Source organism: Aythya ferina, assembly GCF_964211825.1.
Source record: "Aythya ferina genome assembly, contig: HAP1_SCAFFOLD_397, whole genome shotgun sequence".
Lineage (NCBI taxonomy): Eukaryota > Metazoa > Chordata > Aves > Anseriformes > Anatidae > Aythya > Aythya ferina.
The window spans coordinates 41,651-65,595 of NW_028181174.1; the positions used below are offsets into that span (position 1 = coordinate 41,651).

At 59.7% G+C, this 23,945-nt stretch overlaps 1 protein-coding gene across 2 annotated transcripts; it reads left to right on the forward strand.

The window, feature by feature from the left end:
* Positions 1 to 244: 244 nt before the first annotated feature.
* On the forward strand, positions 245 to 23,572 carry LOC311429179 (helicase SRCAP-like). 2 transcript variants are annotated; one of them, XM_084540307.1, is made up of 13 exons: positions 245 to 910; positions 1,026 to 1,186; positions 4,251 to 4,436; positions 7,815 to 8,000; positions 9,900 to 10,040; positions 11,442 to 11,631; positions 13,122 to 13,249; positions 13,359 to 13,434; positions 15,819 to 15,908; positions 17,297 to 17,392; positions 18,501 to 18,817; positions 18,909 to 19,086; positions 23,404 to 23,540. In XM_084540307.1, exons 1-13 carry the CDS (start codon positions 763 to 765, stop codon positions 23,439 to 23,441), a joined length of 1,935 nt encoding a protein of 644 aa, XP_084396433.1. In that variant the 5' UTR covers positions 245 to 762; the 3' UTR covers positions 23,442 to 23,540. The 2 variants fall into 2 exon arrangements, with proteins under 2 accessions (XP_084396433.1, XP_084396432.1); XM_084540306.1 differs by having other exon boundaries at positions 246 to 910; positions 23,400 to 23,572.
* Positions 23,573 to 23,945: the final 373 nt, after the last annotated feature.

The window sequence follows — 23,945 nt, forward strand, 5'->3', positions numbered from 1 at the left end:
CGGGCGATAACAGGGCCGTTTTGGGGTAAAAAAGTGCAAATCTGAGGTGATGGGGTCTCCATATGAGGTAAAGGGACGCTAATAGGGGATAATAGGGTCAGCGTCAGGTAATGGGGTCCTGGTGGGGAATAAGGGGATTGGGGGGAGGTAAGGGGGCTGTTTTGGGGTAAAAGGGGCCCAATATGGGACAACGGGGTCCAGGTATGAGATAACAGGGCCGGTGTGAGGTAATGGGGTCCTGATATGAGGTAAAAGGGCTGTTTTGGGGTAAAAAGGGGACAGTGTGGGACAATGGGGTCCAGATAGGGGTTATTGGGGTTGGTGTGAAGTAATGGGGTCCTGCTAGGAGGTAATGGGGGTGTTTTGGGGTAAAAAGAGCCGAATATGGGATAAGGGGATCCTGATACGGGATAACGGGGTCCCAATATGAGGTAAAAGGGCCGTTTTGGGGTAAAAGGGCCCAATATGGGACAATGGGGTCGCGATAAGCAATAATGGGGTTCTGACACGAGGTAACAAGGCCGTTTTGGGGTAAAAATAGACTAATATGGCATAAGGGGATCCTGCTGTGGGATAATGGGGCCGGTGTGAGGTAACGGGGTCCCAGTATGAGGTAAAAGGGTTGTTTTGGGGTAAAAAGGGCCCAATGTGGGACAACGGGGTCGCGATAAGCGATAGTGGGGTCCTGATATGAGTTCATAAGGCCGTTTTGGGGTAAAAAGGGCCCGATATGGGACAACAGGGTCCCGCTGTGAGCTAAACATGCCCCGCTTCGAGGTAATAAGTCCCCAAAACGCCGCATTTTGGGGCCAAAACCCCCAATTTCGGCCTCCCCCCCCCCCAGGAGCGCCCCCCGCCGACACCGTGGAAGTGGAGTGTGAGGAGGACGAGGAGGGCCCAGCGCACACAGGTGGGTGCTCAGCTCCCCCGGGGGGGGCACCCAAGGGTGCTGGGCGACCCCTAAAGGCGGGGGGCGACCCCTAAAATCGGGGGGCGACCCTAAATGTCCCCCCCCACCCCCCCAGGCGGCTCGGCGGAGCGCAGGCTGGGCCGCCAGGGCGCCCAGGAGCTGGACGGCTCCTCCCGGCGGCCGCCGGAGCAGGATGAGGCCCCTTCCTCTCAGCAGCCCCTGGGGCCCGCGGGCCCCCCCGGGGCCCCCCCCCAGCACCCGCCGCTGCGCCCCGAGGTGAGTGCGAGACCCCCGAGATCGGGTACGGACCCCAAATTGGGTGAGGGGGCCCCAAATCGCACCCACGGCCTCCCCCCGGTTGATTCGGGAGCCCCAAAGCCCCCAAAGCTCACCCAAACTGCTCCTAGCGCCCCCAAATCTCACCCAGACCCCTCAAAGCCCCCCCAGACCTCACCCAAAGCCTCCCAAATCTCACCCAAAATTCTGGTAGCCCCCCCAAACTGCTCGTAGCCCCCCCAGATCTCACCCAGATCCCTTAAAGCCCCCCCAAACCTCACCCAAAGCCCCCCCAAACTGCTCGTAGCCCCCCCAGATCTCACCAAAACGCCTCAAAACCCCCCCCAAACCTCACCCATGACCTGCGTAGCCCCCCCAAACCTCACCCAAAACCCCCAAATCTCACCCAAACCCCACAAAGCCCCCCCAAATCTCACCCAAACCCCTCAAAGCCCCCCCAGATCTCACCCATGACCCCTGTAGCCCCCCCAAATCTTACCCAGTTGCCTTGTAGCCCCCCAAACTTCACCCAAAGCCCCCCCAAACTGCTCGTAGCCCCCCCCAAACCTCACTCAAACCCCTCAAAGCCCCCCCAAATCTCACCCATGACCCCTGTAGCCCCCCCAAATCTCACCCAGACCCCTTGTAGCCCCCCTAAACCCCTCACAGCCCCCCGAAATCTCACCCAAACCCCACAAAGCCCCCCCATACCTCACCTGAAGTCCCCCAAATCTCACCCAAACTCTTCGTAGTCCCCCCAAATCTCACCCACACTCCACAAAGCCCCCCCAAATCTCACCCAGACCCCTCAAAGCCCCCCCAAATCTCACCCAAACCCCTCAAAGCCCCCCCAAATCTCACCCAAACCCCTCAAAGCCCCCCCAAACCTCACCCGAAGTCCCCCAAATCTCACCCAAGTTCCCCCAAATCCTGCCCAAACCCCAAAAAGGCCCCCCAAATCTCACCCAAACCCCACAAAGCCCCCCCACATCTTACTCATGACCCTTGTAGCCCCCCCAAACATCACCCAAAGCCCCCAAACCTCACCCAAACCCCTCATAGCCCCCCCAAATCTCAGCCATGACCCGTGTAGCCTCCCCAAACCTCATCCAAAGCCCCCCAAATCTCACCCAAACGCCTCGTAGCCCCCCAAAACCTCACCCATACCCCTCGTAGCCCCCCCCAGACTCGTGTGTGACCCCCCAAACTCATCTGCATACCCTGTAGATCCCCTAATACGCCTTTAAGCCCCCCCGAATCTCACGTCCAGCCCTCAAAGCCCCCCCAAACCCAACCCAGAACCCCCAAAGCCCCCCCAAATCTCCTCTCTGTGCCCTACAGACCCCTTAAGACTCATTTAAGCCCCCCCAGAGCCCCCCCAGCTCTCATCTGCACCCCCCATAAGCTCCCCAGGAGTCATCTGGGTCCCCCAAACCTCACCCAGAGCCCCCACAGCCCCCCCAAATCCCACTTAATCCCACCTAATCCCCCCATAGCCCCCCCAAATCTCCCCATAACTCCCCCCAAACCCCCATAGCCCCCCCCATGTCCCCGTAGGCCCCCCCAAATCCCACTTAATCCCACCTAATCCCCCCGTAGCTCCCCCAAATCCCACCTAATCCCCCTATAGTCCCCCCAAATCCCATCTAATCACCCTATAGCCCCTCAAATCTCTCCCAAATCCTACCTGATGCCCCCCAGACCCCTATAACTCCCCCCAAACCCCCCATAGCCCCCCCAAATCTCCCTGAAATCCCACCCGATTCCCCCCAAATCCCTCCAAAATCCCACCTGATCCCCCTCAAATCCCTGTAACTCCCCCCATGTCCTCCATAACCCCCCCCAGATCCCACCTAATCTCCCCATACCCCCCTAAATCTCCCCATAATTCCCCCCAAATCCCCATAGCCCCCCCAGATCTCCCCAAAATCCCACCTGAACCCCCCCCAAATCCCCATAACTCCCCCCATGTCCCCCACAGCCCCCCCCAAATCCCACTTAATCCCACCTAATCCCTCCATTAGCCCCCCCAAATCCCACCTGATCCTCCCCAAACCCCCATAACTCCCTCCAAATCCCACTTAATCCTCCCAAATCTCCCCCATAGCCCCCCCAAATCCCACCTAATCCCCCTATAGCCCCCCCAAATCCCATCTAATTGCCCTATAGCTCCCCAAATCGCCCCCAAATCCCACCCGATCCGCCCCAAACCCCCATAACTCCCCCCATGTCCCCCACAGGCTCCCCAAATCCCACTTAATCCCACCTAATCCCCCCATAGCCCCCCCAAATCCCACCTAATCCCCCTATAGCCCCCCCAAATCCCATCTAATCGCCCTATATCCCCCGAAATCTCCCCAAAATCCCACCCGATCTGCCCTAAATCCCCCAAAAATCCCACCTGATCCCCCCAAATCCCCATAACTCCCCCCATGTCCCCCATAGGCCCCCCCAAATCCCACTTAATCCCATCTAATCCCCTTATAGCCCCCCCCAAATCCCATCTAATCGCTCTATTGCCCCCCAAATCGCCCCAAAATCTCACCTGATGCACCCCAGACCCCCATAACTCCCCCCAAATCCCACCTGATTCCTCCAAACCCCCATTACTCCCCCCAAATCTCCCCAAAACCCCCATAGCTCCCCCCAATCTCCCCCAAATCCCACCTGATCCCTCCCAAACCCCCATAACTCCCCCAAACCCCTCATATCCCCCCCAAATCTCCCCCAAACACCACTTGACACCCCCCAAATCTCCCCAAAATCCCACCCCAACCCCCCCAAACCCCCATAACCCCCCCTGTAACCCCTCCAAATCTCCCCCAAATCCCCCCCATCCCCCCCAAACCCCCATAACCCCCCCCGTAACCCCTCCAAATCTCCCCCAAATCCCCCTCGTCCCCCCCAAACCCCCATAACCCCCCCCGTAACCCCTCCAAACCTCCCCCAGCGCCCCGTAACCCCCCCAAATCCCACCTAAACCCCCCAGATCCCCTCCCATCTCCCCCCAAACCTCCCCAAAATCCCCCTGGGAGCCCCCCCTGACCCCCCCCGTGTCCCGCAGCTCCCCGCAGGCAGAATGACGGGCAGCAACCCGGTGTCCCCCGCCTCCTCGGGCTCCCCCGGCAGCGTCTCGCCCCCCGCGTCCTCCCCCGCCGCCCCCTCCCGGCCCGATGGCCCCCCCGGCCCCCCCGAGCCCCCCAGCCTCTGGGACAAGACCCACGCCGAGATCGCCGAGCAGGCCAAGCATGTGAGCGATGCCTTTTTGGGGTCGATTCCGGGGTTTTGGGGTCAATTCCAGGGGGTTTCGGGTCGATCCTGGGGGTTTTGGGGCCGATCCCGGGGGATTTGGGGTCGATTCCAGAATTTTGGTGTCGATTCCAGGGGTTTTGGGGTCAATTCTGGGGGCTTTGGGGTCGGTTCCGGGGGGTTTGGGGCCGATTCTGGGGGTTTGGGGTCGATCCCAGGGGATTTGGGGTCGATTCTGGGGATTTTGGGGTTGGTTCCGGGGGTTTTGGGATGGATTCTGTGGTTTTGGGATCGATTCTGGGATTTTGGGGTCGATTCCTGGGGGTCTTGGGGAAATTCCGGAGGGTTTGGGGTCGGTTCCGGGGGTTTTGGGATGGATTCTGGGGGTTTTGGGATCGATTCTGGAATTTTGGGGTCAGTTCCGGGGGGTTTGGGGTCGATTCTGGGATTTTGGGGTCAATTCCAGGGGTTTTGGGGTCGATTCCGGGGGGTTTGGGGTCAGTTCCATGGGGTTTGGGGTCGGTTCCAGGGGGTTTGGGGTCAGTTCTGGGGGGTTTGGGGTCAGTTCCGGGGATTTGGGGGTTGATCCTGGGATTTTGGGGTCGGTTCTGGGGGTTTTGGGATGGATTCTGGGGTTTTGGGATCGATTCTGGGATTTTGGGGTCGATTCCTGGGGGTCTTGGGGAAATTCCGTAGGGTTTGGGGCCGATCCCGGGATTTTGGGGTCGGTTCTGGGGGTTTGGGGATGGATTCTGGGGGTTTTGGGATCGATTTTGGGATTTTGGGGTCGGTTCTGGGGGGTTTGGGGTGGATTCTGGAGGTTTTGGGGTTGATTCTGGGATTTTGGGGTCGATTCTGGGAGGTTTGGGGGTCGGTTCCGGGGGTTTTGGGGTGGACTCTGGGGGTTTTGGGGTGGATTCTGGGGGTTTTGGGGTGGATTCTGGGGTTTTGGGGCAGGCTCAACCTTATAATAGACAGCCGAGAATCTCTGCTCTAGTAGGGGTCGGTTGGGGGGGGATCAGGGTGACAAAGGGGGGCTTTTGGGGGGCTTTTAGGGGGTTTTGAGCGATAAATGGGGCTGGTGGGACCCTATAGAAAGCCCTATAGATTTTTTTCAGGGGTTTGGGGGGAGTTTTGGGGGATTTAGGGGGTTTGGGGGGGGGATTTAGGGGGGTTTTGCGGGATTTAGGGGGTTTGGGGGGAATTTTGGGGGGGATTTAGGGGGTTTTGGGGTTGGCTCAAGCTCATAGCAGCCAGCTGAGAATCTCTGCTCCAACCTGGGTCTGGTTTTGGGGGAAAAATGGGGGATTTGGGGTAAGTGTAGGGGGTTTGGGGTGGTAAGTGGGGTTGCTCAGCCCTGTAGTAGGGCTCAGAGGAGGTCTGGCCCTACATGGGCCTCGTTTTGGGGGAATTTAGGGGAGAATTGGGAGCAACAGGAAATCAGCAGGGCATGGGGGGGCTTTAGGGGCACTTGGGGGGGCTTTGGGGTTGATTTGGGGGGGTTCTGGGAGGATTTGGGGTGGGCTTTGGGGGCACTTCGGGGGGTTTGGAGGGATTTAGGGTGGTTTTGGGGGCATATAGAGTGGGTTTGGGGATGTTTTAAGGTGGCTTTGGAGGATTTGGGGTAGTTTGGGGAGGATTTGGGGTGGCTTGGGGGTGTTTAGGGAGATTTTTGAAGGATTTAGGGTGGTTTTGGGGTGCTTTGAGGTGGTTTTAGAGGTATTTAGAGGGATTTTTTGAGGGTTTGGGGTGGCTTTGGAGGATTTGGGTTGGCTTAGGGATATTTAGGGGAATATTTGAGGGATTTAAGGTGGTTTTGGAGGCATATAGAGTGGGTTTGGGGATGTTTTGGGGTGGCTTTGGGGTGGCTTGGGGGTATTTAGGGAGATTTTTGAGGGATTTTGGGTGGTTTTGAAAGCATATAGAGTGGGCTTGGGGAGGAATTGGTGGGGTTTGGGGAGGATTTGGGGTGGCTTTGGGGTACTTAGGGGGATTTTTGAGGGTTTTAGGGTGGTTTGGGGGGCATTTAGAGTGATTTTTTGAGGATTTGGGGTGGCTTTGGGGTATTTAGGGGAAATTTTGAGGGAGTTAGGGTGGCTTTGGGGTGCTTTAGGGTGGTTTTGGGGGGCATAAAGACTTTTTTTGAGGATTTGGGGTGGCTTTGGGGTATTTAGGGGGATTTTTGAGGGTTTTAGGGTGGTTTTGAGTGCATATAGAGTGGGCTTTGGGAGAATTTGGGGTGGTTTGGGGAGGATTTGGGGTGGTTTTGGAGGATTTGGGGTGGTTTGGGGAGGAATTAGTGGTGTTTGGGGAGGCTTTGGGGTGGCTTTGGGGTACTTAGGGGGATTTTTGAGGGATTTAGGGTAGTTTTGGATGCATATAGAGTGGGTTTTTGGAGGTTTTGGGGTGGCTTTGGAGGAATTGGTGGGGTTTGGGGAGGAATTGATGGGGTTTGGGGAGGATTTGGGGTGGCTTTGGGGGTATTTAGGGGGATTTTGGAGTGCTTCAGGGTGGCTTTGGAGGCATTTAGAGGGATGTTTTGAGGATTTGGGGTGGCTTTGGGGTATTTAGGGGAATTTTTGAGGGAGCTAGGGTGGCTTTGGGGTATTTAGGGGGATTTTTGAGGGATGTAGGGTAGTTTTGGGGGCATATAGAGTGGGTTTGGGGAGGATTTGGGGTGGCTTTGGAGGAATTGGGAGGATTTGGCGGGGTTTGGGGAGGATTTGGGGTCGTTTGGGGAGGAATTGGGAGGATTTGGCGGGGTTTGGGGAGGATTTGGGGTGGTTTGGGGAGGATTTGGGGTGGCTTTGGAGGAATTGGGAGGATTTGGTGGGGTTTGGGGAGGATTTGGGGTCGTTTGGGGAGGAATTGGGAGGATTTGGCGGGGTTTGGGGAGGATTTGGGGTCGTTTGGGGAGGAATTGGGAGGATTTGGCGGGGTTTGGGGAGGATTTGGGGTGGTTTGGGGAGGATTTGGGGTGGCTTTGGAGGAATTGGGAGGATTTGGCGGGGTTTGGGGAGGATTTGGGGTGGCTTTGGGAGTATGTAGGGCTATTTTTGAGGGATTTAGGGTCGTTTTGGGTGCATACAGGGTGACTTTGGGGTGGCTTGGGGATATTTAGGGGATTTCTTGAGGGATTTAGTGTGGTTCAGGGGAATTTTTGGGAGGCTTTGGGGTAGCTTGGCGATATTTAGGGGATTTCTTGAGGGATTTCGGGTGGTTTTGGGGAGTTTTTGGGCGCACAGAGTGTTCTTTTTGCGGTTTGGAAGTGCTTTGAGGAGCCTTTGTGCTGCCCGGGGAGCCTTTGTGCTGCCCGGGGAGCCTTTGGGCTTTTTCGGGGTGCTTTTGGGATGGGGGCCGTGACTTTGGGGCCGCGCAGGAGGCGGAGGTGGAGCACCGCGTGGCCGAGATGAAGCGCGAGGGCTTCTGGTCGCTGCGGCGCCTGCCCAAGGTGCCCGAACCGGCGCGCCCGAAGGTGCACTGGGACTACCTCTGCGAGGAGATGCAGTGGCTGGCCGCGGACTTCGCCCAGGAGCGCCGCTGGAAGCGCGGCGTGGCCCGCAAGGTGCGTCCCGACCCTATAACCGGGGGGGGTTTGGGGGTCGTTGGGGGGTTGGGGCGGTTCTAGAAGGGATGGGGGGGAAGCTGGGAGGGGGTTGGGGGTGAATTGTTCACTCTGAGGGTTGGTGGAGAAGGTCTGGGGGCGTCTAGGAGGGGGTTTGGGGTCATTTGGGGTTGGGTTGGCCCTATAAGGGTTGGTGGAGAAGGTCTGGGGGCGTCTAGGAGGGGGTTTGGGGTCATTTGGGGTTGGGTTTGGCCCTATAAGGGTTGGTGGAGAAGGTCTGGGGGCGTCTGGGAGGGGGTTTGGGGTCATTTGGGGTTGGGTTTGGCCCTATAAGGGTTGGTGGAGAAGGTCTGGGGGCGTCTAGGAGGGGGTTTGGGGTTATTTGGGGTTGGGTTGGCCCTATAAGGGTTGGTGGAGAAGGTCTGGGGGCGTCTAGGAGGGGGTTTGGGGTCATTTGGGGTTGGGTTTGGCCCTATAAGGGTTGGTGGAGAAGGTCTGGGGGCGTCTAGGAGGGGGTTTGGGGTCATTTGGGGTTGGGTTTGGCCCTATAAGGGTTGGGGGGGAAGCTGGGAGGGGGTTGGGGGTGAATTGTTCACTGTGAGGGTTGGTGGAGAAGCTCTTGGGGCATCTAAGAGGGGTTTTGGGGTTGATTATTCCCTATAATGGTCACTGGAGAAGGTCTGGGGCATCTAGGAGGAATTTTAGGGTCATTTGGGGTTGGATTTGGCCCTATAAGGGTTGGGGGGGAAGCTCTGGGGGCGTCTAGGAGGGGTTTTGGGGTTGATTATTCCCTATAATGGTCACTGGGGAAGGTATGGGGCATCTAGGAGGGATTTTAGGGTCATTTGGGGTTGGATTTGGCCCTGTAAAGGTTGATGGAGAAGGTCTGGAGGCATCTAAGAAGGTTTTTAGGGTCATTTGGGGTGGATAATTCCCTATAATGGCCACTGGAGAAGGTTTGGAGGCATCTAAGAGGGGTTTTGGGGTCATTTGGGGTTGGATTTGGCCCTATAAGGGTTGGGAGAGAAGCTGGGAGGGGGTTGGGGGTGAGTTGTTCACTGTAAGGGTTGGTGGAGAAGGTCTGGGGGCGTCTAGGGGGGGGTTTGGGGTCATTTGGGGTTGGTTCAATCCTATAATGGCCACTGAAAAAGCTCTGGGGATGTCTAGGAGGGGTTTGGGGGTCATTTGGGGTTGGGTTGGCCCTATAAGGGTTGGTGGAGGAGTTCTGGGGACATCTAGGAGGGGGTTTGGGGTTGGTTATTCCATATAATGGTCACTGGAGAAGGTCTGGGGCATCTAGGAGGGATTTTAGGGTCATTTGGGGTTGGATTTGGCCCTATAAGGGTTGGTGGAGAAGCTCTGGGGGCATCTAGGAGGGGTTTTGGGGTTGGTTGAACCCTGTAATGGCCACTGGGGAAGGTCTGGGGGCATCTAGGAGGGATTTTGGGAACATTTGGGGTTGGTTCAATCCTATAATGGCCACTAAAGAAGCTCTGGGGATGTCTAGGAGGGTTTTTGGGGTCATTTGGGGTTGGATTTGGCCCTATAAGGGTTGGTGAGGAAGCCATGGTGGCATCTAGGAGGGGATTAGGGGAATATTTGGGGTTAGGGCAGCCCTATAAGGGTTGGCGGAGGAGCTCTGGGGGCATCTAGGAGGGGTTTTGGGGTAGATTAACCCTATAACGGCCACTGGAGCCCCTCTGGTGGCATCTGGGAGGGGTTTTGGGGACATTTGGGGTCATTTCAGCCCTATAACACTTCCCGGCGAGCTCTGGTGCCATCTAGGAGTCCTTTGGGGCCGCACCCTTGGGCTCCCCGAGGTCGCGCGCTCCTGGGGTGGCTTCGGGTGTCCCGGGGGTGCCCGTGTGGGGCTCCCCCCACCCATGGGTGCCCCCGCAGGTGGTGCGGATGGTGATGAGGCACCACGAGGAGCAGCGGCAGAAGGAGGAGCGGGCCAAGAGGGAGGAGCAGGCCAAGCTGCGCCGCGTGGCCGCCGCCATCGCCAAGGAGGTCAAGCAGTTCTGGAGCAACGTGGAGAAGGTGCGTGGCTACCAAGCGCCTCTGGGTGGCTACCAGGTGGCTACCGAGTGGCTACCAACTCTCGGGGGACCTCCTGGGTGTCCTTCTCGCCCTGGTGGCCACCCACAGCCAGAGGGTGCCCACCGGGGCTCGGCGGCACCTCCCCGAGCACCTGTGGGCTACCAACGTCCTCGAGGTGGCCACCACGCTCTGGGCACCCGTGGGTGCTCGGCACCGTGTCCCCAACCCCGTTTTGGGCCATCGAGGCTTTTGAGGGGCCAGGAACTTTTCTGGGTGGCCACCACCCCCTAGTGGGCTACCAAACCATCTCGGTGGCCACCATCTTCTGGTTCGCCCCGCGCCCAACTGGCCTGGCCACCAAGCGGTGGTGGTTGGCCACAGTGGCCCTTGGGTGTTCCTGGTGGCCCTTGGGTGCCCGTTGGGTGCCCCAGTGGCCATTGAGTGCCCTTGGTGGCCCTTGGGTGGCCATTGGGTGGCCATTGGGTGCCCTTGGTGGCCCTTGGGATGCCGTTGGGTGCCCCCGGTGCCCATTGGGTGCCCCCAGTGGCCATTGGGTGGCCCTTGGGTTGACGTTGGGTGCTCCTGGTGGCCATTGGGTGCCTCTTGGGTGCCCTTGGTGGCCCTTGGGTTGCCATTGGGTGGCCATTGGGTGCCCTTGATGGCCATTGGGTGCCTGTTGGGTGCCCTTGGGTGGCCTTGGTGCCCCTTGGGTGGCCATTGAGTTGACATTGGGTGCCCTGGGTGCCTGTTGGGTGCCCTTGGTGGCCCTTTGGTGCCTGTTGGGTGCCCTTGGTGGCCCTTTGGTGCCTGTTGGGTGCCCTTGGGTGGCCTTGGGTGCCTCTTGGGTGCCCTTGGTGGCCATTGGGTGCTCCTGGTGGCCCTTGGGTTGATGTTGGGTGCCCTTGATGGCCATTGGGTGCTCCTGGTGGCTGTTGGGTGCCCTTGGTGCCCCTTGGGTGCCCATTGAGTTGACATTGGGTGCCCTGGGTGGCCCTTGGGTGCCTCTTGGGTGCCCTTGGTGGCCCTTGGGTGCCTGTTGGGGGCCCTTGGGTGCCCTTGATGGCCCTTGGGTGCCTGTTGGGTGCCCTTGGTGGCCCTTGGGTGCCCATTGAGTTGACACTGGGTGCCCTTGGTGGCCCTTGGGTGCCTCTTGGGTGCCCTTGGTGGCCCTTGGGTGCCTGTTGGGGGCCCTTGGGTGCCCTTGGTGGCCCTTGGGTGCCTCTTGGGTGCCCTTGGTGGCCCTCGGGTGCCTCTTGGGTGCCCTTGGTGACCCTTGCGTGCCTCTTGGGTGCCCTTGTCGGCCCTTGGTGGCCCTCGCGTTGCCGTTGGGTGCCCGCTGGGCGTCCCGCCGGGCTCCCTGGTGTGGGCCGGGCGCTCTGACAGCACCCTTGGGTGCGGCAGGTGGTGCAGTTCAAGCAGCAGTCGCGGCTGGAGGAGAAGCGCAAGAAGGCGCTGGACCTGCAGCTGGACTTCATCGTGGGGCAGACCGAGAAGTACTCCGACCTGCTCAGCCGCAGCCTCAACGCCCCCCGAGCACCCACGGGTGCCCCCCGGCACCGCCCCGCCCCCGCCGCCCGCGAGGAGGACGAGGGTGGGTGCTGGGAAGGGGGGTGAGGGGCGCCCTGGGGCGGTGGGAGGGGGAGGAATGGGGGAAAATGGGGACAGGGGGCACCCTGGGGTGGGGGGGGTGGGGATATGGGGGGGTGAGGGGCACCCTGGGGTGCTGGGGTGGGGATATGGGGGGGTAGGGGGCACCCTGGGGTGCTGGGGGGGGATATGGGGGGGTAGGGGGCACCCTGGGGTGCTGGGGGGGGGAGGAATGGGGAAAAATTGGGACAGGGGGCACATTGGGGTGGGGGGGGTGGGGATATGGGGGGGTGAGGGGCACCCTGGGGTGCTGGGGTGGGGATATGGGGGGGTAGGGGGCACCCTGGGGTGCTGGGGGGGGGAGAAATTGGGAAAAGGGGCACCCAAGGGTGCTGAGGATGGGAATATGGGAGGGTGAGGGGCACCCAAGGGTGCTGGAAGTGGGGATATGGGGGCGTGGGGGGCACCCTGGGGTGCTGGGGGGGACATATGGGAGGTGAGGGGCACCCATGGGTGCTGGGGTGGGGAGAAAAGGAGGGTGAAGGGCACCCAAGGGTGCTGAGGATGGAGATATGCAGGAGAAATGGGGGTGAGGGGCACCCATGGGTGCTGGGGATGGGGACTAATAAGGAGAAATAGGGCCGGGGGGCACCCAGGGGTGCTGATAATAGGGCTATGGGGGAGAAACAGGGATAAGGGGCACCCAAGGGTGCTGAGGACAGGGAGAAATGGGGACAAATTGGGAGCAGGGGCACCCAAGGGTGCTGGGATGGGGAGAAATTGGGAAAAGGGGCACCCAGGGGTGTAGAGAATGGGGACAAATGGGGACAAATTGGGACCAGGAGCACCCAAGGGTGCTGAGGGTGGGGATATGGGGGAGACATGGGGATGAGGGGCACCCAAGGGTGCTGGGGATGGGGACAAATGGGGACAAGGAGCACCCAAGGGTGCTGGGGATGGGGATATGGGGGAGAAACAGGGACGTGGGGCACCCATGGGTGCTAACAATGGGGACTAACGGGGACAAGGGAGGGCAAGGAGCACCCAAGGGTGCTGGGGATGGGGAAAAATGCGTACAAGGGGCACCCGAGGGTGCTGAGAATGGGGATATGGGGGAGGAATGGGGGCGAGGGGCACCCAAGGGTGCTGGGGATGGGGCTATAGGGGAGAAATAGGGACAAGGGGCACCCAAGGGTGTAGAGAATGGGGACAAATCGGGACCAGGGGCACCCAAGGGTGCTGGGGATGGGGAATACGGAGGAGAAACGGGGACGAGGAGCACCCAAGGGTGCTGGGGATGGGGACAGACAGACGGGGGGCACCCAAGGGTGCTGGGCCAGGTCCCAGGGGCACCGCGAGCACCACCCCACCCCCCATCCTGCTGCCCGGGGGTGTCTCCCAAGCACCCCCCACGGGTCCCAGCTCCCACCCAAGGGTCCCAGCTCCCACCCAAGGGTGCCGGGCGCCACCCAAGGGTGCTGCCCCCCCCTCCAGACGGGGCCGTGGAGCCGCAGGAGCCGTCGGACGACGAGGCCACGCTGGCGCGGCGCCGCGAGCTGGAGCTGCTCAAGCGCGAGGGGGAGCAGCCCCTCGGGGAGCTGCTGCGCTCCCTGCCCCCAAAGGTGACCCCAAAACCCCCCAAATTGTCCCCAAAACCCCCCCCCGTGTCCCCAAACCCCCCCAAAATGTCCCCAAGCCCCTCGTCACCTCGTGTCCCCCCCCCCCTTCCAGGCGCTGCTGCGCAGGGACAAGCGGCCCTGGGAGCCCCGCGAGGACGACGAGGAGTTCGCCGCCGAGGATGAGGAGGGTGAGGGGGGGGTTTGGGGTCGGGGGGCTGGTTTTTGGGGTCAGGGGGCGCGTTTTTGGGGGCTGGGGCTCTCTTTTGGGGTCTGGGGCCTCATTTTTGGGGTCCGGGGGCTCTCTTTTGGGGTCTGGGGCCTCTTTTTTGTGGTCTGTGACTTGGTTTTTGGGGTCCGTGACCTGTTTTTTGGGGTCTGGGGCTTCGTTTTTGGGGTCTAGGACCTACTTTTTGGGGTCTGACATATTATGAGGGGTCTGGGGGCTCGTTTTTGGGGTCTGAGGCCTCATTTTTGGGGTCTGGGGCCTCTTTTTGGGGTCTGACATCTGTTACGAGGGAGCTGGGGGCTGATTTGGGGGGCCTGGGGCCTCTTTCTGGGGGTCTGGGACCTGGTTTTTGGGGTCCGTGACCTGTTTTTTGGGGTCTGGGGCTTTGTTTTTGGGGTCTAGGACCTACTTTTTGGGGTCTGACATACTATGAGGGGTCTGGGGGCTCTTTTTTGGGGTTTGAGGCCTCATTTTTGGGGTCTGGGGCCTCTTTTTGGGGTCTGACATCTGTTACGAGGGAGCTGGGGGTTGATTTGGGGGGCCTGGGGCCTCTTTTTGGGGGTCTGGGACCTGGTTTTTGGGGTCCGTGACCTGTTTTTTGGGGTCTGGGGCTTTGTTTTTGGGGTCTAGGACCTACTTTTTGGGGTCTGACATACTATGAGGGGTCTGGGGGCTCTTTTTTGGGGTCTGAGGCCTCGTTTTTGGGGTCTGGGGCCTTTTCTTTGGGGTCTGACATCTATTCTGAGGAGGCTAGGGTATGATTTGGGGGGTCTGGGGTCTACTTTTTGGGGTCTGGGGCCTCTTTTTGGGGTCCATGACCTGGTTTTTGGGGTCTGGGGCTTCTCTTTTGGGGTCTGACATCTATTATGAGAAAGCTGGGGGTTGATTTTGGGGTTTGGGATCTACTTTTTGGGGTCCGAGACCTATTTTTTGGGGTCTGACATATTATGAGGGGTCCGGGGCCTGGTTTTTGGGGTCTGGGGGTTCTCTTTTGGGGTCTGGGGGCTCTTTTTGGGTCTGACATCTGTTATGAGGGGTCCGGGCCGTGGTTTTTGGGGTCTGGGAGCTCGTTTTTGGGGTCCGGGGCCTCGTTTTTGGGTGCTGGGGGCTCGTTTTTGGGGTCCATGACCTGGTTTTTGGGGTCTGGGGCTTCTCTTTTGGGGTCTGACATATTATGAGGGGTCTGGGGCCTCGTTTTTGGGGTCTGGGGTCTGGTATTGGGGGTCTGGGGCCTCGTTTTTGGGGTCTGACATTATTATGAGGGGGCTGGAGGTTGATTGGGGGGCTATGGGGCCTCTCTTTTGGGGTCTGGGGCCTCTTTTTTGGGGTCTAGGACCTACTTTTTGGGGTCTTGACATACTATGAAGGGACTGGGGCCTGGTTTTTGGGGTCTGTGGCCTCTTTTTGGGGTCTGACATCTGTTATGAGAAGGCTGGGGGTTGATTTTGGGGTTTGGGATCTACTTTTTGGGGTCCGTGACCTGGTTTTTGGGGTCTGGGATCTACTTTTTGGGATCTGACACATTATGAGGGGTCTGGGCCCTGTTCTTTGGGGTCTGGGGCCTGGTTTTGGGGGTCTGAGGCCTCGTTTTTGGGGTCTGACATTATTATGAGGAGCCTGGGGGTTGATTGGGGGCTATGGGGCCTGGTTTTTGGGGTCTGGGGCCAGGTTTTGGGGGTCTGGGGCCAGGTTTTTGGGGTCTGACATCTTGTTTGGGGGGATTGGGACCTGGTTTTGGGATCTGGTGCCTGATTTGGGGGTCAGGAACTCCTTTTTGGGGACAGAAACTCGTTTTTGGGGTCAGGAACTTATTTTTTGGGGTCAGGAGCTCGTTTTTTGGGGGTCAGGAGCTCGTTTTTTGGGTCAGGAGCTCGTTTTTTGGGTCAGGAGCTCGTTTTTTGGGTCAGGAGCTCGTTTTTTGGGCTCAGGAGCTCGTTTTTTGGGCTCAGGAGCTCGTTTTTTGGGGTCAGGAGCTCGTTTTTGGGGTCAGGAGCTCGTTTTTGGGGTCAGGAACTCGTTTTTTGGAGTCAGGAACTCATTTTTTGGGGTCAGGAGCTTGTTTTTTTGGGCTCAGGAGCTCGTTTTTGGGGTCAGGAACTTGTTTTTTGGGGTCAGGAACTTGTTTTTTGGGGCTCAGGAGGTCGTTTTTTGGGCTCAGGAGCTCGTTTTTGGGGTCGGGAACTCATTTTTTGGCGTCAGTAACTCGTTTTTGGGCTCAGGAGCTCATTTTTTGGTGTCGGCGAGTGATTTTTTTGCAGTCCGGGCCCTTCTTTTGGCCTCGGGGTCTTACTTTTTGGGGTCAGGACCCCACTTTTTGGGTTTTTTTCCCCCCCCCCCAACCCGTAGGCGAGGACGAGGAGGAGACGATCGCGGCGCAGGAGCGGCTGGAGGGCGACGTGGACCACCAGCAGGAGCTGGACGACCTGGCCCGCGAGGGTAGGAGCAGCAGCACCCTTGGGTGCCCCCAGGGCCCCCCCCCAGCACCCTTGGGTGCCCCCCGCACCTTCACAGACCCCCGCCCGCCCCCCCCGGGCTCGGGTTTGGTAGCCGGTGCGCACAGCGAGCGCCCATGGCCCCGCGGCACGGCCACGGCTCCACGGCCACGGGGAGTGGCCAGCGGGGCCTGGGGACACGGGGACATGGTGGGGGGACAGGGGGACATGGGGGGGGGACAGGAGGGGCGTGGGGATATGTGGGGGGGGGATGGGGACACGTGGGGGGGACATGGGGACACATGGGGACATGAGAATGGACATGGGGACAATGTGGGGGGGACATGGGGACACATGGGGGGGACAGGAGGGACATGGGGACACCTGTGGGGTCATGGGGACACGGGTAGGGACAGGAAAAGGGACATGGGGACACATGGGGGGGACAGAAGGGACATAGGGACACCTGTGGGGACATGAGAAGGGATATGGGGACACATGGGGGGGACAGGAGGGACATGGGGACACTTGGGGACATGAGAAGGGACATGGGGACATGTGGGGACAGGGACACATGGGGGGACAGGAGGGACATGGGGACATGTGGGGGGCATGGGGACACACGTGGGGACATGAAAAGGGACATAGGGACACCTGTGGGGACAGGAGAAGGGACATGGGGACATGGGGGGGGGACAGAGGGGACATGGGAGGGGGATGGGGACATGTGGGGACAGGAGAAGGGACGGGGACATGGGGGGGGACAAGGAGGGACATGGGGACACCTGTGGGGACATGGGGACACGGGTAGGGACAGGAGAAGGGACATGGGGACATGTAGGGGGGACAGGAGGGACATAGGGACACCTGTGGGGACATGAGAAGGGGCATGGGGACATGTGGGGGGGGACAGAAGGGACATGGGGACATGTAGGGGGGATAGGGACACACATGGGGACACGTGGGGGACACATGGGGACATGAGAAGGGACATAGGGACACCTGTGGGGACATGAAAAGGGACATGGGGACACGGGGGGGGACAGGAGGGGCATGGGGACATGTGGGGTTCATGGGGACACGGGTGGGGACATGAGAAGGGACACAAGGACCTGGGGACACACATGGGGACATGAGAAAGGACGTGTGGGGACATGGGGACACGGCTGGGGACACGAGGAGGGACACGGGGACGTGTAGGGACACGGGGACACAGGACAGGGGGACGTGAGAAGGGACAGGGGGACGTGGGGGGGACATGGGGACACGGAGGGGACATGGGGACACTGAAGGGCCCCTTGGGGACACGGAGGGGACCCTTGGGGACACGGAAGGGACATGGGGACACGGAGGGGACACAGAGGGGACCGTGTGCCACGCGTGTCCCCGCAGGCGCGCTGCCGATGGAGGAGCTGCTGCAGCAGTACGCCGGCGCCTTCGCCGACTCCGACTGCGACTCCCCGCGGGGCGCCAGCAGCACCCGCTCGGGTAGGGGCACCCCTGGGTGCTGGGGGGGTGCCTTGGGTGCTGGAGGGTGCCTTGGGTGCTGGAGGGCCACCCTTGGGTGCCGGAGAGCCACCATTAGGTGCTATAGGGCCACCCTTGGGTGCCGTAGGGTCTTTTCTGGTCCTATATGGACACCACAGGGCCACCCTTGGGTGCTGGAGGGCCACCCTTGGGTGCCATGGGGTCTTTTCTGGTCCCATCTGGCCACCATAGGGCCACCCTTGGGTGCTGGAGGGCCACCATTAGGTGCTGGAGGGCCACCCTTGGGTGCCATAGGTTTTTTTCTGGTACTCTATGGCCACCATAGGGCCACCCTTGGGTGCCATAGGGTCTTTTTTGGTGCTGTATGGCCACCATGGGGTCACCCCTAGGTGCTGTAGGGTCTTTTCTGGTACTCTATGGCCACCATAGGGCCACCCTTGGGTGCTGGAGGGTGACCATTATGTGCTGGAGGGCCACCCTTGGGTGCCATGGGGTCTTTTCTGGTCCTATATGGCCACCATGGGGTCACCCCTAGGTGCTGTAGGGTCCTGTTTAGTACCATATGGGAGCAATAGGGCCACCCTTGGGTGCCATAGGGTCTTCCCTGGTGCCATATGGACACCATAGGGCCACCTTTAGGCGCTGTGGGGTCTTTTTTGGTGCCCTATGGCCACCATAGGGCCACCCCTGGGTGCTCTAGGGTCTACTCTGGTCCTGTATGGGCACCATAGGGACACCCTTGGGTGCTCTAGGGCCACCCTTGGGTGCCGTAGGGTCTTTTCTGGTGCTGTGTGGCCACCACAGCGCCACCCTTGGGTGCTATAGGGCCAACCCTGGGTGCCACAGGGCCTGCTTTTACTCTGTATGGACCCCATAAGGCCACCCTTGGGTGCCATAGGGTCCGCTCTGGTCCTATATGGGCACAATAGGGCCACCCATGGGTGCCATAGGGAGGTCCTAGGGTCCCAGATTGCCCCTTATAGGTGCTATAGGATCCCCTATAGGTGTTGTAGGGCCCCCATAGGTGCTATAGGATCCCCTATAGGTGTTGTAGGGCCCCCTAGAGGTGCTGTAGGCACCCATGGGTGCCCCCCCCCACCCCCCGCAGATTCCCCGGCGGCCGACAGCGACGAGGAAGAGGAGGAGGAGGAGGAAGAAGACGAAGAGGAGGACGAAGAGGAAGAGGAGGACGAGGAGGAGGAGGAAGAAGAGGAGGAAGAAGAGGAAGAAGACGACGAGGCCGAAGCCCCCCAGCCCCCCCCGGCCCCCGAAGCCTCCTCCCCGGCCGCGGGCGCCCAGGAGCACCCCGGGGGGCCCCCACCCACCGCCCCCCCGGCGCCCCCCGCCCCCAAAAAAGAGATCACCGACATCGCCGCCGCCGCCGAGAGCCTCCAGCCCAAGGGCTACACCTTGGCCACCACCCAGGTGCCCCCCCCACACCCCCCTTTCCCCCCCCAGCACCCGTGGGTGCAGCCGGGCCCCAGTTTTGGGGCGTTTTGACCCGTTTTTGGGACAGGTGAAGACGCCCATCCCGCACCTGCTGCGGGGGACGCTGCGGGAGTACCAGCACATCGGGCTGGACTGGCTGGTCACCATGTACGAGAAGAAGCTCAACGGCATCCTGGCCGACGAGATGGGGCTGGGCAAGACCATCCAGACCATCTCCCTGCTCGCCCACCTGGCCTGCGAGAAGGGTGAGGGGCACCCAAGGGTGCAGGGGGGGCGCCTACCCACCGGGGCGGGGCGTTTTGGGGGAGTTTGGGGGATTTGGCGGGGTTGCGTTGAGGTAGGTCAAGGTTGGGTTGGGCTTTGGTGGGGTTCTAGGGTCTGTTGAGGTACACTTTGAGCACCCTTGGGTGCTCTAGGGTCTTCGGGGGGTCTTTGTAGGGTGTTTGGGGTCTATCAAGGTGCTCATTGAGCACCCTTGGGTGCTTTGGGGTCTTTGTACAGTCTTCATAGGCTCTTTGGTGTCTATCTTGGTAGGCTTTGAGCACCCTTGGGTGCTCTGGGGTCTTCATAGGGTCTTTGGGGTCCATCTCATTACACTTTGAGCACCCTTGGGTGCTCTAGGGTCTTCGGAGGGTCTTTGTAGGGTCTTTGGGGTCCATCTTGGTACTCTTTGAGCACCCTTGGGTGCTCTAGGATCTTCGTAGGGTCTTTGTAGGGTCTTTGGCATCTATCTAGGTAGGCTTTGAGCACCCTTGGGTGCTTTGGGGTCTTCAAACGGTCTTTGTAGGGTCTTTGGGGTCCATCTGGGTAGGCTTTGAGCACCCTTGGGTGCTTCATAGAGTCTTTGGGGTCTATCTAGGTATGTTTTGAGCACCCTTGGGTGCTCTAGGGTCTTTGTAGGGTCTTCAGGGTCTATGTGGGTGCTTGTTGAGCACCCTTGGGTGCTCTGGGGTCTTCGTAGGGTCATTTGGGGTCCATGTAGGTAGGCTTTGAGCACCTTTGGGTGCTCTAGGATCTTCGTAGGGTCTTTGGGGTCTATCTAGGTAGGATTCAAGCACCCTTGGGTGCTGTGGGGTCTTTGTAGGGTCTTCAAAACCCATCTCAGTGCTCCTTGAGCCACCCTTGGGGTTGGCCAAAGCCACCCAGACCATCTCCCTGCTCGCCCACCTGGCCTGCGAGAAGGGTGAGGGGCACCCAAGGGTGCAGGGGGGACACCTCCCACCGGGGCTGGTTCCGAGGTTGGTGTTTTGGGGGAGTTTGGGGGATTTGGTGTGGTTGCGTTGAGGTAGGTCAAGGTTGGGTTGGGCTTCGGTGGGGTTCTAGGGTCTGTTGAGGTACACTTTGAGCACCCTTGGGTGCTCTAGGGTCTTCATAGGGTCTTTGTAGGGTCTTTGGGGTCCATCTAGGTAGGCTTTGAGCACCCTTGGGTGCTCTGGGGTCTGCGTAGGGTCTTCAAGACCCATCTAGTTGCATCTTGAGCACCCTTGGGTCTTCGGGGTCTATCTAGGTATGTTTCGAGCACCCTTGGGTGCTCTAGGATCCTTGTAGGGTCTTCAGAATCTATCTAGGTGCTTCTTAAGCACCCTTGGGTGCTCTAGGATCTTCGTAGGGTCTTTGTAGGGTCTTTGGTGTTTATCGAGGTACACTTTGAGCACCCTTGGGTGCTTTGCGGTCTATCTAGGTTGGTTTCAAGCACCCTTGGGTGCTCTGGGGTCTTCAGAAGGTCTTCAGGACCTTTCTCGGTACTTTTAGAGCACCTTTGGGTGCTCTAGGGTCTTTGTAGGGTCTTTGGGGTCCATCATGGTACACTTTGAGCACCCTTGGGTGCTCTAGGATCTCCGTAGGGTCTTTTGGGGTCCATCTAGGTAGGCTTTGAGCACCCTTGGGTGCTGTGGGGTCTTCATAGGGTCTTCAGGGTCTATGTAGGTGCTCATTGAGCACCCTTGGGTGCTCTGGGGTCTTTGTAGGGTCTTCAAAACCCATCTCAGTGCTCCTTGAGCCACCCTTGGGGTTGGCCAAAGCCACCCAGACCATCTCCCTGCTCGCCCACCTGGCCTGCGAGAAGGGTGAGGGGCACCCAAGGGTGCAGGGGGGACACCTCCCACCGGGGCTGGTTCCGAGGTTGGTGTTTTGGGGGAGTTTGGGGGATTTGGCGGGGTTGCGTTGAGGTAGGTCAAGGTTGGGTTGGGCTTTGGTGGGGTTCTAGGGTCAGTTGAGGTACACTTTGAGCACCCTTGGGTGCTCTAGGGTCTTCATAGGGTCTTTGGGGTCTATCTAGGTAGGCTTCAAGCACCCTTGGGTGCTTTGGGGTCTTCAAACGGTCTTTGTAGGGTCTTTGGGGTCCATCTGGGTAGGCTTTGAGCACCCTTGGGTGCTTCATAGAGTCTTTGGGGTTTATCTAGGTATGTTTTGAGCACCCTTGGGCGCTCTAGGATCTTTGTAGGGTCTTCAGGGTCTATGTGGGTGCTCGTTGAGCACCCTTGGGTGCTTTGGAGTCTGTACAGTCTTTGTAGGGTCTTTGGTGTCCATCTGGGTAGGCTTCGAGCACCCTTGGGCGCTCTAGGATCTTTGTAGGGTCTTCAGGGTCTATGTAGGTGCTCGTTGAGCACCCTTGGGTGCTGTGGAGTCTTTGTAGGGTCCTTTGGGGTCCATGTAGGTAGGCTTTGAGCACCCTTGGGTGCTTTGAGGTCTTCTTTGGGTCTTTAGGATCCACCTAGGTGCTCCTTGAGCACCCTTGGGTGCTGTAGGGTCTGTGTAGGGTCCATCTGGGTACACTGAGGTCCCTTGGGTGCTGTAGGGTCGTAGTAGGGTCATAGTGACCTATCTCGGTGTATCTTGAGCACCCTTGGGTGCTCTGGGGTCTTCGTAGGGTCTTCGGGGTCCATCTGGGTACGCTTTGAGCACCCTAAACCCCCCAAATTCCCCCAAACCTGCCAATTCTCCCCCAACCCTCCCCAAATCCCCCCAAACCCCCCCAATTCTTCCTCCAAATCCCCCCTAATTCTTCCCCAACCCCCCCCAATTCCCCCCAAACCCCCCCAACCCTCCCCAAATCCCCCCCAAACCCCTCCAAATTCCCCCAACCCCCCCAAATTCCCCCCAACTCCCCCCTAACCCCCCCAAACCACCCCCAATCCCCCCCAACCCTCCCCAAACCCCCCCAAATTCCCCCCAATCCCCCTCCAAACCTCCCCCAATCCCCCCAAACCCCCCCAATTCTTCCCCAAAACCCCCCAAACCCCCCCCAATTCCCCCCTAACCCCTCCCCAAATCCCCCCCAAATCCCCCTCAACCCCCCCCAAACCCCCCCAAATTACCCCCAAACCCCTCCAAAACCCCTCCAAATCCCCCCAAACCCCTCCAAACCCCCCTCCAAATCCCCCCAATTCTCCCCCAAACCCCCCAAAATCCCCCCAAAACCCCCCAAACCCCCTGCAAACCCCCCCAGTTCTTCCCCAACCCCCCCAAACCCCCCAAATTACCCCCCAAACCCCTCCAAAACCCCTCCAAATCCCCCCTAATTCTTCCCCAACCCCCCGAATCCCCCAACCCCCCCCAATTCTCCCCTAAACCTCCCCCAATCCCCCCAACCCCCCCCCAAATTACCCCCCAATTCTCCCCAATCCCCCCCAAGCCCCCCCAAACCCCTCCAAAACCCCTCCAAATCCCCCTAATCTTCCCCAACCCCCCCAAAATCCCTCCAAATCCCCCCAAATCCCCTCTAATTCTTCCCCAAACCCCCCCAACCCCCCCCAAACCCCCCCAAATCCCCCCAAACCCCCCCAACTCCCCCCTAACCCCCCCAAACCACCCCCAATCCCCCCCAACCCTCCCCAAACCCCCCAAATTCCCCCAATCCCCCCAAACCCCCTCCAAACCTCCCCCAATCCCCCAAACCCCCCCAATTCTTCCCCAAAACCCCCCAAACCCCCCCAAATACCCCCCAAACCCCTCCAAAACCCCTCCAAATCCCCCCCAATTCTTCCCCAACCCCCCGAATCCCCCCTAACCCCTCCCCAAATCCCCCAAATCCCCTCCAAATCCCCCTCAACCCCCCCCAAACCCCCCCAAATTACCCCCCAAACCCCTCCAAAACCCCTCCAAATCCCCCCAAACCCCTCCAAACCCCCCTCCAAATCCCCCCAATTCTCCCCCAAACCCCCCAAAATCCCCCCAAAACCCCCCAAACCCCCTGCAAACCCCCCCAATTCTTCCCCAACCCCCCCAAACCCCCCCAAATTACCCCTCAAACCCCTCCAAAACCCTCCAAATCCCCCTAATTCTCCCCCAACCCCCCCAAACCCCTCCAAATCCCCCAGAACCCCCCAACCCCCCCCAAAATCCCCCAAAATCCCCCCAAATCCCCCAAACCTCTGCAATTCCCCCCCAATTCTCCCCCAAACCCCCCAAAATCCCTCCAAATCCCCCCAAACCCCTCCAAATCCCCCCTAATTCTCCCCCAAACCCCCCAAAATCCCCCCCAATCCCCCCAAACCCCCCAAAATCCCCCAAATCCCCCCAAACCCCCCCCTCTTTTTCTGACGCCGCCCCCCCGCAGGCAGCTGGGGCCCCCACCTCATCATCGTGCCCACCAGCGTGATGCTCAACTGGGAGATGGAGCTGAAGCGCTGGTGCCCGGCCTTCAAGATCCTCACCTACTACGGGGCGCAGAAGGAGCGCCGCCTCAAGCGCCAGGTCAGCCCCCCCACCCCCTAATTAACCCCCCCAGGTGTTAATTAACCCCCCCCGGTGTTAATTAACCCTGTTATAAATGGGATAGGAAGGGATAGAGGCGAGCAAACGGCGCCGGGGGTCTCCGCTCCGCCGGGGCGCACCCCGGGGTCCATCCAGCAGCTGATTTTGATGCTCCTAGATTAACACATATTAATGACTACTCATTAAAAAAATAATAATTATGATAATTAGCCAGCCCCTCCTGCTGGAGCATGCGCAGCAGTCTCCGGGGGTCCCTTTTAGGGGTCTCTGGGGGTCTCTCGTGCTGAAGGCTCGGAGTCTTCCTCTCCCCTTCGTGCTCCTTTGGCACCGGGTCGAGTTTATCGGACGTTTTCTTGCAGGATGGGGAGGGTCTGGGGGCAGATTTGGG